Source organism: Pongo pygmaeus, chromosome 8 (genome assembly GCF_028885625.2).
Source record: "Pongo pygmaeus isolate AG05252 chromosome 8, NHGRI_mPonPyg2-v2.0_pri, whole genome shotgun sequence".
Lineage (NCBI taxonomy): Eukaryota > Metazoa > Chordata > Mammalia > Primates > Hominidae > Pongo > Pongo pygmaeus.
Genome location: NC_072381.2, coordinates 69,760,746 through 69,777,134, shown reverse-complemented (window position 1 = coordinate 69,777,134; position 16,389 = coordinate 69,760,746). Strand labels below are relative to the sequence as shown.

Sequence of the window (16,389 nt, the reverse complement as noted above, 5' to 3'; positions counted from 1 at the left end):
ATCTTCCTCTCAAGTCCAGCTGTCTCTGGCTGGACTCTTCACCAAAAAGTCAAGCCATCAAGCTGTCCCTTGAAGTCAAGTCACTTCTCTCCAATGTTCAGCCGCTTCTCTGACTGAGTCTGGGTTTATAGGCACAGGATGGGGGTGGGCCATGGGTAGTTTAGGAAAGGCAACATTTGAGCGGGCCACTGGAATAGAAGTTCTCACTTTGGGCTGCAGGTTTCAGGCTTTTTGGCTTGAAGGTGGGGTTTTGTCAGGGACCTGCCCCATCTGCCTAGAATTTTTCTGCCTCTTGTTGCTATCGGTAGAACACGAGGACCTTTACTGAAGGAACTTATCTTGTTTGGAAAAAAACATTAGTGCAAAAACATTTGTAAAATATATTCCATGTATATAACCATGTGAAAAATTATTACCCAAATTAAAAGTGCTCTAAGGGGCCAGGCATGGCTCACACCTATAATAGGCTATAGGGCCTATAGGCTCACACCTATAATGCCGGCACTTTGGGAGGCCCAGAAAGAGGATCACGTGAGCCCAGGAGTTCCAGATCAGCCTGGGCAACATAGTGAGACCCCATCTCAATCAATCAATCAATCCATCAATCAATAAAGTACTGTATGTACGATTATTATTAAGGATACTTAGGGCCGGGCGTGGTGGCTCACGCCTGTAATCCCAGCCCTTTGGGAGGCTGAAGTGGGCAGATCACGAGGTCAGGAGATTGAGACCATCCTGGCTAACACGGTGAAACCCCATCTCTACCAAAAATACAAAAAATTGGCCGGGCATGGTGGCAGGTGCCCGTAGTCCCAGCTGGAGGCTGAGGCAAGAGAATGGCATGAACCCGGGAGGCGGAGCTTGCAGTGAGCCGAGATCGCACCACTGCACTCCAGCCTGGGTGACATAGCAAGACTCCGTCTCAAAAAAAAAAAAAAGGATACTTAGGGTAAGGGAGGAGACCACTCCTCATATTGTCTTATGCTGACCACCCCTCATATTATCTTATGCCTAATTTCTGCCTCCAAAGAAAGAAGAAGTAAAAACTAAAAGGCAGAAATGAAATCCACAGGCAGACAGCTTGGCGCCGCACCCTGGGCCTGGTAGTTAAAGATCAACCCCTGACCTAACCAGTTATATTATCTATAGATTCCAGACATCGTATGGAAAAGCACTGTGAAAATCCCTGTCCTGTTCTGTTCTGTTCTGATTACCGGTGCATGCAGCCCCCAGTCACGTACTCCCTGCTTGCTCAATTGATCATCACCCTCTCACACAGACCCCCTTAGAGTTGTAAGCCCTTAAAAGGGACAGGAATTGCTCACTCAGGGAGCTCAGTTTTTGGAGACGTGAGTCTTGCCGAAGCTCCCGGACAAATAAAGCTCTTCCTTCTTTAACCCGGTGTCTGAGGGGTTTTGTCTGCGGCTTGTCCTGCTACAAGGGGTCATCTTAGAGATAATATGGAGTCCAGGAGAAGTAAATCACAATATGATCTATGTTTCCCTCTTTTACACCCTTTTCATCTCCAATGAAGATGAAATCACATCAAGATAGTAAGGTCAGCCAGTTGGATATGGTGGAAAGAAAATAGGGATCCTCTTTGCAACAGGCTATGCTTTGCTCTAAAGAAAGCTCACGTTTTTCTATATAGAACTTTAAAAATTCTCCCCATGCCACTGTTTCCTCAAATAATTGGCCAGCTATCCAGAGTTGATTACTACAATAGCAAGCACCACTCAAAGCCCAGAGCCTGAAGCAACTATCTATCTCATTATACCTAGGGATGGCAATGACATTCAGACTTCACAGAGAGGGAGATGGGACATATTCAAATCATACAGAATATTTTTTTCCTTTTAATGTCTGTCCTACTCAACTATGATTACTCCAAACTTTCTTGACATTCAGTACAGAAGAATTCTTATTCATCTTGCACTCTAAAGTTCATCTGCTCCCTATTCATTTTAAAACTGCTTAATTTTAGGGCTTCATGTAGTCTGTGCTTCATGATTATTTTTGAACTGTTCTAAAAGTAAAACTTACAAATTTAGATCTGTTGGGTATCCTGGGATACAGTATGTGTGAAAAATACAACAAAATAAAGTTGAAATATGAGCTACTGGCTAGAGTCCAGCCATTTCCGATAGAAATTCAAACTACAAAAAATCTACAGCCTCACTTTTTTCCTTATCTCAACCCATATAGGAATAATATATCTTTTACTTCTGCTGCATCAACATTTCTGGAAATTCCTGCTCATGAGCAAATGAAAACGAAGCCAAATTTCCCACTGAATCTCATTTCAATATATCAGACTTTCCTCATGATTACTGTTGATGAAAAAAACAAACTCCATAAAATATTTGAAGAGATTATTCTGAGCCAAATGTGAGGACCATAACCAGTGACACGGCCTCAGGAGGTCCAGAGAATATATACCAAAGGTGGTTTGGTTACAACTTGGTTTTACATATTTTAGGAAGATATAAGACATCAGTTAACACATGTAAGGTATACACTGGTTTGGTCCAGAAAGGCAGGACAATCTGAAGCAGGAAAAGGGCTTACAGGCAGATTCAAAGATTTTCTGACTAGCAATTGGTTGAAAGAGTTAAATTATTATGTAAGATCTGGAGTCAATAGAAAGGAGTGGGTTAAGATAGGGGTTGGGGAGAACCAAGGTTCTTATTATGTAAATAAAGTCTCATAGGTGGCTGCCCTTAGGGACAAAAGATGGCAAATAATTTCCTACTCAAGCCTTTAAAAGGTGCTAGACTCTCAACTATCTCCTCAGGATCAGACAAAGACCAGAAAAAGGGAAGGTGATTCTCTACAGAATGTAAATTTCCCCCAGAAGAGACAGGTTTGCATGGCCATTTCAAAATGTGTCAAAGAAACATATTTTGCAGTAAAATACTTTGATTTCTTTCACAGCCTGCTCTCTGTCATGTGATGCTATACTAGTCAGGCTGGAATGTGGTATCTTATTGCTACAAAGAGCCTGTTTTGTCAGTCTTAAATATCTGTTTTAATGTTAGTGCTAGTCAGTTAAGCCTGAGTTCCAACAAAGAGTATAATGAGGCACGTCCAAACCCCCTTCCCATCATGGCCTGAACCAGTTTCTCATGTATCTTTGGAATCCCTTTGGCTAAGGGGAGTGGTCCATTCAATCACCCGCCTAGGCCTCCCAAAGTGCTGGTGCACTTTTCTTGTCTTAACTGAACTTCACTTATACCATTTTTTCCTTTGTCTGAGCAAATGATGACAGAGTGACATCAATGACTAAAGTTTCGGTCAATCTCTCCATTGAGATGACCAAAAGAGGGGAATTGTTAAATTTAGACTAAAGCTGCCTCCTTATATATTTTAAGTTCAGCCTAAAGCTTCCTCTGTACATAGTGAACTGTAACCTAACTGCATATGTGTAACATACTCTTGTGCCAATCAAGTTGTAGCCAATTATTCAAACCATGTTCAAATAAGGGACACCCCAAGCTGCAACAAATCTGGCTGCTTCTGTATCTTACTTCCATTTTCTGTCCATCACTTTCCTTTTTCTGTTCATAAATCTCCCACCATGTGGCTAAACTGGAGCCTCTCTGAACCTATTCTGATTTGGGGACTGCCTGATTTGCCAATTGCTCTTTGCTCAATTAAACTCAGTTAAATTTATCTAAAGTTTTTCTCTTAACGCAAATAAGATTTTATCTACATGCAAGCTTTCTTTACTTTCTTCCTTCAGTATCACAAAACAAGGTGCTGAAGCTAATTTAAAGGGATCTAAATTTATTATTATTATTGTTATTATTGAGACAGGGTCTCACACTGTTGCCCAGGCTGGAGTACAGTGGCATGATCATAGCCCACCGTAAACTCAAACTCTTGGGTTCAAGTGATCCCTCCACCTCAGCCTCCCAAGTAGCTGAGACTATAGGCACAAGCCACCACGCTCATCTAATTTTTTTTTTTTTTTTTTTTTTGAGACGGAGTCTCGCTCTGTCACCCAGGCTGGAGTGCAGTGGCGCAATCTCGGCTCACTGCAAGCTCCACCTCCTGGGTTCATGCCAGTCTCCTGCCTCAGCCTCCCAAGTAGCTGGGACTACAGGCGCTCGCCACCATGCCCAGCTAATTTTTTTGTATTTTTAGTAGAGACGGGGTTTCACCATGTTAGCCAGAATGGTCTCGATCTCCTGATCTCGTGATCTGCCCGCATTGGCCTCCCAAAGTGCTGGGATTACAGGTGTGAGCCATCACATCTGGCCTCGGCTAATTTTTTTACTTTTATTTTTATAGAGACAGGGTCTCGCTATATTACTCAAGCTGGTTTTGAACTCCTGGCCTCAAGCGATCCTCCTGCCATAGCCTCCCAAAGTGCTAGGATTGCAGGCTTGAGCCACAGTACCCAGCCAATGCTCTAAATTAAAAGCTCAATGCAATTAATGAGAAGTTTTATATACCTTTAATTTCTTTCTAATTATAAAAGATTATTTATGAGGGCAGGACTTTTTGTCCATTTTATTAATTACTGTATTTCTTGCACCTAGAATATTCTCTAACTCATCACTATCAATCAATACATGTTGAATGAATATATACACACGTGTGTGTATATATATATATATATAAAGTCTACTAGAAAATAAAGAAATGTACAAAGAAGAATAAAATGATTTCTGATAATTTCAACATTCACAGAGTTAACACTTTGGTATATTCATTTTTAAGTAACTTTCTATGTATTTTATATACGGGTGAAGCACAAAGGATAGAGAAACATGTTAAACAACACCTTATGGATGCAATCAGTAAAATCCAGAATGTGGGAAATTCTATAATACAAATGACCTACATTCTTCCACAAATAAATGGTGTCTAGTTTGGTTTCCTTAAAAGCAAGGTATCAGTGTGGAAGGACTAAGAAAAGTGAAACAGGTCAGCAAAAAAAGCCAATTCAAGGTTATGTTATTAAGTTGACTACCACTGCAGACAACCAGAGCTCAACTCCCTTTGGCCCATCTGAGAAACCATGTAGTTTGTATATCAGAATTGATCATCCAAGACAATGGAGAAGAGGGTATCCACCAATTCTCAGCAGTAAGCGTTAATGCCTTTTGTATCTCCAAACGTGTGCATGTGCCAACATGGTTGAGTGTGCTCCTACAGGTGTCCCATGCTATAGCAGCAGAGATGCCCTATAGGAGAAAGCAACAGATACACAACATAGCTGAGGTTTCATCCTGTCAGGCTGCAACACTGTACAACTAACTGCTGCAGCAGCAACCTGAGCAAAAAGGTGGGCTGAGAAATGTGAGACAAGGCATAAAATATGTCTCACATAAATGGCAATAAAAAAAATGAAAGCGAAAAAAACAGTAGATAAAAGACTGAAGAGACATTATCAGTCAAATGCAGTGTAAAGGCTGATTTAAACAAACCAACTGTAACAGTTATTTTTTAGATAGGAAAATTTGAACAGTGCCTGGATATTTGCTATTAAGGAATAACTGCTGTTTTTAATTGCAATATTTAAAAAGTATTATTGTTTTTAAAGTTCTTATATTTTAGAGACACATGCAAAAGTATTTACAGGTTGCACTACATGTCTTGAATTGGCTTTAAAACAATCTGGGGTGAGGAAAGGAAGTAAGAGAGGTTATAGATGAAACAAGATTGGCCATGTGTTATAATTGTTGAAGCTAAGTGATGTGTACATATGGGTTGATTATATTTTCTACTTTTCATGTTTGAAAATGTCCACAACCAAAAATTGTATTTTTATCTCTCTCTTTCTGAGACAGAGTCTCACTCTGTCACCCAGGCTAGAGTGCAGTGGCACAATCTTGGCTCACTGCAACCTCCGCCTCCTGGGTTCAAGCGATTCTCCTGCCTCAGCCTCCTGAGTAGCTGGGATTACAGGTGTGCACCACCACACCCAGCTAATTTTTGTATTTTTATTAGAGACAGGGTTTTGCCATGTTGGCCAGGCTGGCCTCTAATGCCTAACCTCAAGAGATCTGCCTGCCTCAGCCTCCCAAAGTGCTGGGATTACAGACATGAGCTACCGCACCTGGCCAACAACCAAAAATTTTAAATAGCATATTTCATACATTTTGGAGGGGTGATGGTTCTATATAGTTTTTATTTGACCTAGAGATATGTGAATTTAATAATGTGGGCAAAATATTACAAACTTTCTGGTTAGAAAATGACATAAATATTTTTGGTTCCCTAAGCTCACTTTGTTGTTTCACGTGTCTGTTTTTTTGTTTTTGTTTTTTTTTGAGACAGGGTCTGGCTCTATTGCCCAGGCTGGGGTGCAGTGGTGTCATCTCAGCACACTGTAACATCCACCTCCCAGGCTCAAGCCATCCTCCCACCTCTGCCTCCCAAGTAGCTGGGATTACAGACACGCAGCACCGTGCCTGGCTAATTTTTTAAAATTTTTCGTAGAGATGGGGTTTCGCCATGTTGCCCAGGCTGGTCCTCAACTCCTGAGCTCAAATAATCTGTCTGCATCAGCTTCCCAAAGTGTTGGGATTACAGGCATGAGCCACAGTGCCTGGCCCATCTGTCTGTATTTTTGACCACACAATTTATTCACTCTGAATGATGCCTTTCTTTCTCCTCTATATAATGAGCTATTATTCATTTTTCAAAACCCAACTCAAATAGCACTCCATTTAGAATGTCTTCCTATATACTCTCTAAAGAATCGGTTTCTTAGCCGGGTGCAGTGGGTCACGCCTGTAAGCTCATCACTTTGGGAGGCTGAGGCGGGTGGATCACCTGAGGTCAGGGGTTTGAGATCAGCCTGGCCAACATGGCCAGACCCCATCTCTACTAAAAAATACAAAATTAGCTGGGCATGGTGGCACATGCCTGTAATCTCAGCTACTCAAGAGGCAAGGCTGGAGAATCGCTTGAACCCAGGAAGTGGAGATTGCAGTGAGCAGAGATTGCGCCATTGTATTCCAGCCTGGGTGACAAGAGTGAAACTCCATCTCAAAAAAAAAAAAGAGAATTGGTTTCTTTATATCCTACTCCTATACCATATACAGTCATGTGCTGCTTAATGATGTTTTGGTCAACAAACGACTGAATATACAGTGGTGGTCCCATAAGATTATAATTGAGCTAAAAATTCCTACTGCCTAGTGACTTTGTACCAATAATAACATCATAGTACAACTATTTTATTTTTAAAATAAATTTAGTGTAGTCTAAGTATACAAAGTTTATAAAGTCTACAGGTGCACTATTTTCCATCTTTTATACCATATTTTTACTGTATCTTTTCTATGTTTAGATATGTTTGGATATACAATTACTTATCATTGTGTTACAATTGCCTACTGTATTCAGTACAGTAACATGCCATACAGGTTTATAGTCTAGGAACAATAGGCTATACCATATAGTCTAGATGTGTAGTAGTTTATACCATCTAGATTTGCATTAAGTACTCCATGATGTTTGCACAATAATGAAATCACCTAAGGACACATTACTCAGAACATATCCTCATCATTAAGTGGCCCATGACAGTACAATCAATTCTTGCTATTTGTGGTTGGTTATGTTCTATACAGTCACTGTGGACAATGAATTAGTGAATATCAACCTATTGCTCTTGGGGAAATTCAGGGTTAAGCTCCTTTGAGACTATGGTCACAACATTTTCATAACCAATCAATATATAACTTTGTTTTATGTGTGTGAAAGTTAGAATATTGATTAGATCATTCTTTTTAAACATAGGTGTTTATAACTATAAATTTCCCTCTGAGCACTGCTTTTGTGGTACTGCATAAGTTTTGGGAGATTCTGTATTCCTTTTCATTCAACTGAAAGCATTTTCTAATTTCCTTTGTGATTATGTATTTGATCCCATTGATTGTTTAAAAGTGTGTTAATTTCATACTTTATAAGTTTTCTAGTTTTCCTCACTAAAGAGTGACTTGATAGCAGTTATATGTTTAATGTATTGCCTTCAAGAACATTCTAATTACAGGTAGTGAATCTCAACCAGAGGGGGACAATCTCCTCAACCTTACCCTGGTTGCAGATTGCCACATTAGACTGCAGACTTCTCTTTTGTACTGCTAAAGCCTAGCACAATGCCTGATATTCAATAGCCACACTGTTCATATCATTATTACAAGGACCTGTAAGATTTCAGTACTATATAGAAAGAGACAAAGTAGCCTATAACAAAATAAATATCACAGTCTTATATTTCACTTTAGCAACTTACGTTCTGGTTGTTTTTCATTGGGTGTTATGGATCGCACAAAATCTTCTGGCGTCATAAACACTTCTGCTTCACCAGGCTCACTGATGACTTTCAAGGTGGCAAAATATCGGAAGATTTTGTCTGGCGTGGAGTAGGCTCGAATCCTATTCTCATATTCCATCACCTAAAGTTAGAAATTTAGAAAGTGTTACCATATTAAGCAATGCTCATATGCTCATATATTCTTATCATCACTGCTCATCAATTATCATATATTTTCCATCATATTTTGGGAATAAATTCTATCATTTTTTTCTATATTAGTTTTTTAATATTACAAATGAATACCAAAAATTTTTAATATTCTTGGAATTTTTTATTTCTTGCAATATACCACTCATATTCCAGTTGCGGCAATGCTCATGTAACTTTTGTTTAAAACTTTTTTTGAAGAATTTTCTAATGTTTTAAATCACTGAAGGATAGCAAAATTTTTAAATGTCATAAGAAATTTCAGAAGATTTCAGTAATAGGGTACAATGCCGTATATATGCCAACCTATAGCTTCTTAAATACCAAGTCTTTTTTTCTATTTTTTACAATCCTTCCCAGAAGAATTTTTTTAACATTCTCTTTTTTAAAAATTATCTTTATTTTTGTAGAGAGAGGGTCTCGCCACATTGTCCAGGCTGGCCTCAAACTCCTGGGCTCAAGTGATCCTTCTGCCATGGCCTCCTAAAGTGCTGGGATTACAGGAAGTAGCCATTGCACCTGGCCTAAATACCAAGTTTTTACAAAGGGATTGATTTTACAGTTTCTACTTCTGTGTAATTTCCTAATTCCTAAAACAAAACAGACTTTAGATTTCATAGGTTTCAAAAGCTAGTAGGTCTTCAAAGACAAAGTACATTCAATGATGGCATAGAAAAATAAAATTACGTATCATGGAAACTCAATTATTAACAGGTCTGAAGCAACAGACTTTTGATTATAAAATTAAACAAACTGCCAGAGATATTTTACATATGGCATATTTAGAAAGCAGCAAAGTTGAGAATCACACAAGCAAGTGTTGGAATAGCAACAAAATCAAGTATGGCATATATTTAACTAAAAGGCTGTCTAGTTAATATGAAAGTTCATTCCCTTATCTGGTATACAAGCCCCTATTCTGTACATGGAACATACAAAATACTACACCAGCCACATAATATTTTAGTGAAAAAAATTTATCTCATACCTGAATTTTACATGTTGAAATAGCCAACAATAAATAATATCTTATAAATAACTGGCTAGAAAATGTGTCAAGGCAATAAAACCTATAATCTCATCAGTTCCATGTCCATAAAGCAATTTACCAATGCTAAGAAAAACTTTATTGATGTTTTATTTTATTTTATTTTTTTTTGAGATGGAGTTTTGTTCTTGTTGCCCAGGCTGGAGTGCAATGGTGTGATCTCGGCTCACTGCAACCTTCGCCTCCGGGTTCAATCAATTCTCCTGCCTCAGCCTCCCAAGTAGCTTGGATTACAGGTGCCGGCCATCACGCCTGGCTAATTTTTTGTATTTTTACTAGAGATGGTTTCACCACGTTAGCCAGGCTGGTCTCGAACGCCTGACCTCAAGTGATCCACCTGCCTGGGCCTCCCAAAGTGGTGGGATTACAGGCGTGAGCCACCATGCCCAGCCTTTATTGATATTTTAAATTTGCCACATTAACATAGCAATTACTATAACTGTCAGTCCTGGCTAGATGTCACTTTGAAGTCACTGGCAGCAGCTGTTTAACAAGGCTCTTAATTCCACTACCACATGTGCTTTTAGCAACTGAGAAAAGACTGCAAATTTGTGACCACATATGACAGGAATTTTTTCAATGCTAACTTGTAATACAATCTGAATAGATTTCACAGGAGACTTTATCAAAAGACTGAGCATGTGGCAAACGCAGTAAAGAGTTTTGCAACCTCTCAGCAGCCTTGAGACATAGCTACAAGTTTTAAAGGCATTTTATATTACAAAACAACTGTCTGCTGGGAAATAATGGCTACAGAAGAAATACCTTTCTTCTTTTTTTTTTTTTTTTTGAGACGGAGTCTTGCTCTGTCGCCCAGGCTGGAGTGCAGTGGCACAATCTTGGCTCACTGCAAGCTCTACCTCCCGGGTTCATGCCATTCTCCTGCCTCAGCCTCCCTAGTAGCTGGGACTACAGGTGCCCGCCACCACGCTCAGCTAATTTTTTGTATTTTTAGTAGAGGCAGGGTTTCACAGTGTTAGCCAGGATGGTCTTGATCTCCAGACCTCATGATCCGCCTGCCTCGGCCTCCCAAAGTGCTGGGATTACAGGCGTGAGCCACTGCACCCTGCCAGAAATACCTTTCTTTAGGCCATCTGTATTTTTATTCTTCCTCTGAACAACAACAACAACAAAAAAGAAACCATTTGGAATGTGTGGGGTATAAGAGCAGCAGTTACTAGCAATGAGGACTTTGTGACTTTGTGAATAAAAAAGTTAAGTCAATCATATACATAAAGGTAGAAAAATAAGAACTTAAAAATCAAGAATTTAAGACAAAATCAGATTCGTTTTTGAAATAATAGGTCAAAGAAAGTAACAGACTTAGTATACTCCCACATTGGTAGAATTTAGTATAGACCTATTATATGGTATATATTTTGCTTTTTTTCCACTTAGCATTGTATCTTAGCCTGGTTAAAAGGAACAACAAACTATCACATAAAGAGTTCAGAATATAGCATCCAAGATAACAAAGGCTTGGAAGCAGAGACATATAGAAATCTGTTGAAGGATTTTGGGATGTTTAGCCTGAGAAAAGATATACTAAGAGAATTATGATGGTTCATTCAGTCATATACCTTATAAGACTTTCTTGAGCATTATTAAGACATCTGTCTTCAGTAACACTGCTAGACTTAATTGGATCAAAATTTGGGCATTATTTTTCCTATATGAACTGCATCAAGGAGCAGCCAAAGAGAATTTATAACCAAATAGTAGATGAGGGATAGTGTCTGTTTATAAAATATTCCAATTAATAAATGAAAAAGATTTGATAAAATTAGAATATCATTTTGCAACTTCAATGAATTAACAGATATAGGCAATGAACATCAATAGCTGTTAATACTGCAAAAAGAAAAGCAACTAGACATTAGGTGTCTTATGATAAAATAACATAATACCACCACTAATCTTGCTGCAGGGATCAAACCTGAGTCTGATCGAGCCTCAGAATCCAGATGCCAATATTTAGGTAATATAGAGAAAAGAGAAACATGCTGAATTGCACTGAGAATAAGCATCAGTAAAACCTAGGCTCTAGGAAACTTTATGGGCTAAATGGCCTGCATTCTGTCACTTGTAGATTAAGAGGCTTTAAAGATATATCATCAAACAAAATAAGCAAGATTAAACTATATGTCTAGGAATAAACATTGGAGTAAAAAACTATGAAGAACAAAAAGAAATGGTTACTACAAAAATCATTTTAGGTTTCCTGTATCTGTACAAAACAACAGTAAAACAATTATTTTTTTCAAATACGGACATTGGCCGGGCGCTGTGGCTCATGCCTGTAATCCCAGCACTTTGGGAAGCCAAGGCGGGTGCATCACTTGAGGTCAGGAGTTCGAGACCAGCCTGGCCAACACGGTGAAACCCCATCTCTACTAAAAATACAAAAATTAGGTAGTTGTGGTGGTACACACCTGTAATACCAGCTACTGGGGAGGCTGAGGCAGGAGAATCTCTTGAACCTGGGAGGCAGAGGTTGCAGTGAGCCAAGATTGTGCCACTGCACTCCAGCATGGGTGATAGAGACTCTATCTCAAAACAAAACAAAACATACAAAAAAACCTAAAACAAACAAACAAACAAAAAACAGACATTCTATGTGATGCTGAACAATAAAACTAGACTCGTGAGGAAGAACTCTGAATGGTATTTCAAAATGAAGCAAAAAATTCCCCAGCAAAGGGAAGACGAAGAAGAACATGAAGATCATTATCATAATTATTTCCCCTAAGAAAGAGGGGCTATGAGGATAATTTTAAAATCTTGTGTTTACAAAATGCTGTCATCTTTTAGTTTACTGTTACTTAACTTCGCAAAACAAAACAAAACAAAAAAGCAGACCAACCAATAAAAAGTAAGCCCCAGCTTGAGACTTGAGTTTTAGAAAGGAAAAGTACATTGTTATAACTATACCAAAAAAACTTAAGGAAGAAAAATGTTAATTTTTTCTGTGATTTGACAACTTTAAGTGATATGGACAGTGGTGAATGTCACCACTCCTCCATTTTTAATGGCTGAAGCAAGGGGAAAAGAATATAAAAAGAATGAGTCTACCCAAGTTGGTAGTACTGACTGTGATGAGTACCTCACTCACTCAAACAACGCTTTGCCCCAGAACCTTTGCCAAATTGTTGTTGGGTTCAGTGACTGGATCTTCAATACAATGAAGCACAGAGCTATGAATATAAGGCCTACTTCTGAACTAAAAAACCTAGCAAGTGAGAGAAAGCAGCCACTCAAGCACTAAATAGGAAAAAGTAAGCAAAACAAACAAATTAAAACAAAAAGGGGCAGCAGCAGGAAGATCTCTTGAAGCCAGGAGTTTGAGACTAGCCTGGGCAAGACCCCATTCTATAAAAAATCTTTTAAAAAATTAGCTGGTTATGGAGATGCATGCCTGTAATCCTGGCTAATAGGGCTGAGGCAGGAGAACTACCTGAGCCGAAGTTTGAGACTGCGGTGAGCTTTCATCATGCCACTGCATTCCAGCCTGGGTGACAGAGCAAGACTCTGACTCTACAAATTTTATTTTTTCAAATGAGCTGGGCATGGTGGCACACACCTGTAGTCCTCTCTATTCCAGAGGCTAAGGCAGCAGAATTGCTTAAATCTGTGAGTGCGAGGCTGCAGTGAGCTATGATTGCACCACTGCACTCCAGCCTATGTGACAGAGCGAGACTCTCGCTCCAAAAAAAAGAAAAAACCCATAAAAAAACAAAAAAGCAAATTTAGGATACCAGTTTACCTCTGAAGAAGATGGAAGATGGGGGAGGAAAGGGACTGAAGGGGAGTATAAAAGCAATGTATTTTTAATACTCATTTCTTTTTTAAAAAACAATCTGAAGTAAATGCAATATTAAAACTTGACAAAACTGAGTGTTAGGTGTTTATAAAATTATAAAATTTATACAATTTTATAAACTATAGACTATATAATTTTATAAAATATAAAAACATATTATTCTCTATTTTTTCTCTGAATATTTGAAATATTACATAAAAATTAAGAGAACATAAAAGAACAAAAGTATAAATGAAAAATGAGAGGGCCGGGCACAGTGGCTCATGCCTGTAATCCTAGCACTTTGGGAGGCCAAGGTGGGAGGATTGCTTGAGCTCACAAGTTTGAAACGAGCCTGGGCAACATATTGAGACCTCTACAATGAATAAATTTTTTTTTAAATAAAATTTTTAAAAATAAAAAAGTTAAAAGAAAAAGAAAAGTGAGAATGTGAAGGACAACATGTAGAGCAAGGGTCCCCAGCCCCGGGCCATGGACTGGTACTGGTCCGGGGCTTGTTAGGAACCAGGCTGCATAGCAGGAGGTAAGCAGCAGTGGAACATGACTGACTGAGCTCTGCCTCCTGTCAGATCAGCAGCAACATTAGATTCTCATAGGAGCATGAACCCGATTGTGAACTGCACATGTAAGGGATTTAGGTTGTGTGCGTTATGAGAATCTAATGCCTGATGATCTGTGGTGGAACAGTTTCTCCTCAAACCATCCCCTCCCACTCTGGTCTGCAGGAAAACTGTCTTCCACAAAACCAGTCCCTGGTGCCAAAAAGGTTGGGGACTGCTGATGTAGACATCACAGGACCAGACCAGAGGGAAAAAAACGAATGGGAAAGTGGCAAGAGAAAAATACATGATCAAAATGGAGAAGAAAAAGGGGATTAAAAAATGCAGTTTAAGGAGGACTTGGTGTGGTGCTGCCATCTCTCCTGCCTTCAGTCTATGCACCTCTCACTGAACTTCCAATAGCACCATGTTGGAACAGGGCATCCAGAGGTTCACAACCTCTGTGGTCCACAGGAGGCATGAGGCACTATAAAGAGGGCTCAGGGAAGAACATGCTATTTTCAGTAGAAAATAAGTGGTGGTTACTAATTATAATGACTTTGTACTTTGGATCTGGATTTTATGCACACTTCTTTATAGTAAGACACCAACTGCTTAAGAAACAAGGATGTTTAATTCATCCATGAAACAGATATGAAGAGCATTTTAAGAGGTGCAGTCTCTGAAAAATAAATCAAACCCTTGAATTTACATAGGATAATGGATATGTTTTTTTTTGTTTTTTTTTTTAATGAAGTATTTATTGATCATTCTTGGGTGTTTCTCGGAGAGGGGGATATGGCAGGGTCATAGGATAATAGTGGAGAGAAGGTCAGGAGATAAACACATGAACAAAGGTCTCTGGTTTAATAGATATGTTTTAAATAAACTTATGACATAAGCCAGGCACAGTGGCTCATGCCTTATAATCCCAACACTTTGAGAGGCCAAGGTGGGTGGATCACCTGAGCTCAGGAGTTCGAGACCAGCCTGGTTAACATGGTGAAACCCCATTTCTACTGAAAATGCAAAAGTTAGCCAGACATGGTGGCAGGCATCTGTAATCCCAGCTACTCAGGAGGCTGAGGCATGAGAATCGTTTGAATCCAGGAGGTGGAGGTTGCAGTGGGCCTAGATCACACCACTACACTTCAGCCTGGGTGACAGACCGAGACTGTCTCAAAACAAACAAACAAAACACAAAACTTATGGCATAAAAATGTGGTTTATTATTTCTTAAATTATGGATAAATTCTTAACATGTCTATATAGATTATGTAAAAGACTGAATATACAAAGAATGACTGAAAAAACAGAATGAAGACAGAATAAGTGTTGAAATAGATTATTAGAGATACAGAAAGACATTAAAACAATTATCCTTGAACAGGGAAAAGACAGCTCTTCCTCTGAAACTTCAGTGAAAGAAATAAGAATTATTTCAAATACAGATTAGATAGATTTTGTAACTATAAGGGTTGGAATTTGAGTAAATCACACAGATAGCTTTAATTTTTTCTATGAAGTATGAGACATGCTCATCTGCTGAGCAGAAGGCAGGAGTAGAAAATGGAAGTAGGTTCAAAATAAATGTTTATTTGGGACATTTTAGCTGTATTTTACAAAATGGAAAGTGTGACTGGCCTGTAGATGAAACTGCTGGCACACAGTAAAGTTGTGCTTTCTTTGAATTCACTCAGGGCAAAACAATAAATAAATGTATCCTGACAGAAAAACAAGGCCATTTGATAATTGACTTGTGATGCATGACTTTTGTTCAAATTCACCTCTATCAGAAATGAATTTGGGTATAGAGAAAACACATTTAATAATTTCATCTAGGCTGGGCATGGTGGCTCATGCCTATAAACCTAGCACTTTGGCAGGCTGAGGCAGGCGGATCACCTGAAGTCAGGAGTTCGAGGCCAGACTAGCCAACATGGTGAAACTCCATCTCTCCTACAAATACAAAAATTAGCGGGGCATGGTGGTGCATGCCTGTAATCCCAGCTATTGGGAAGCTGAGGCAGGAGAATCGCTTGAACCCAGGAGGTGGAGGTTACAGTGAGCCAAGATCGTGCCACTGCACTCTAGCCTGGGCAACAGAGGGAGACCCTGTCTCCAAAAATAAAAAAATAACTTCATCTAACAGATGAAACCAGACAGAAGATCCAGATTTTACAAAGAACTCTTCTTGCAAACACAAACCACAAACACACAAAACACAGAAATAACTCAAATTATCTTGTTGCATTATTAGTTATAGTTTAGCAATTGAAGGCAACTCCCTGAATTTTAACCTTGACATGCAAAATGTATAAGAAATCTATCCTTTTCATTGTTCATCACTCATGTTTGCTGAACTCAAATACCTGATATCATAGGAACTGCTGTAGTGGAACTGAAACTTCGCTGAGGCAAAGCTACATAACAGCAGGTTGTGTCAATTACATAAAATCTTTTTTTTTTTTTTTTTTGAGACTCAGTCTTGCTTTGC

At 38.9% G+C, this 16,389-nt stretch overlaps 1 protein-coding gene and 1 pseudogene across 4 annotated transcripts in view; one reads left to right on the top strand and one right to left on the bottom strand.

Annotated features, from left to right (window-relative positions):
* The window catches only part of MICU1 (mitochondrial calcium uptake 1), a 257,449-nt gene that overhangs the window by 172,972 nt on the left and 68,088 nt on the right, over positions 1 to 16,389 (bottom strand). For all 4 annotated transcript variants that reach the window (XM_054503610.2, XM_063670503.1, XM_063670501.1 and 1 more), the window contains one exon: positions 8,255 to 8,417. In XM_054503610.2, the coding sequence (XP_054359585.1) occupies positions 8,255 to 8,417 (163 nt within the window). The remainder of the gene's footprint in view (positions 1 to 8,254; positions 8,418 to 16,389) is intronic.
* LOC129006481 (cytochrome c oxidase subunit 7C, mitochondrial-like) lies at positions 14,320 to 14,539 on the top strand (annotated as a pseudogene).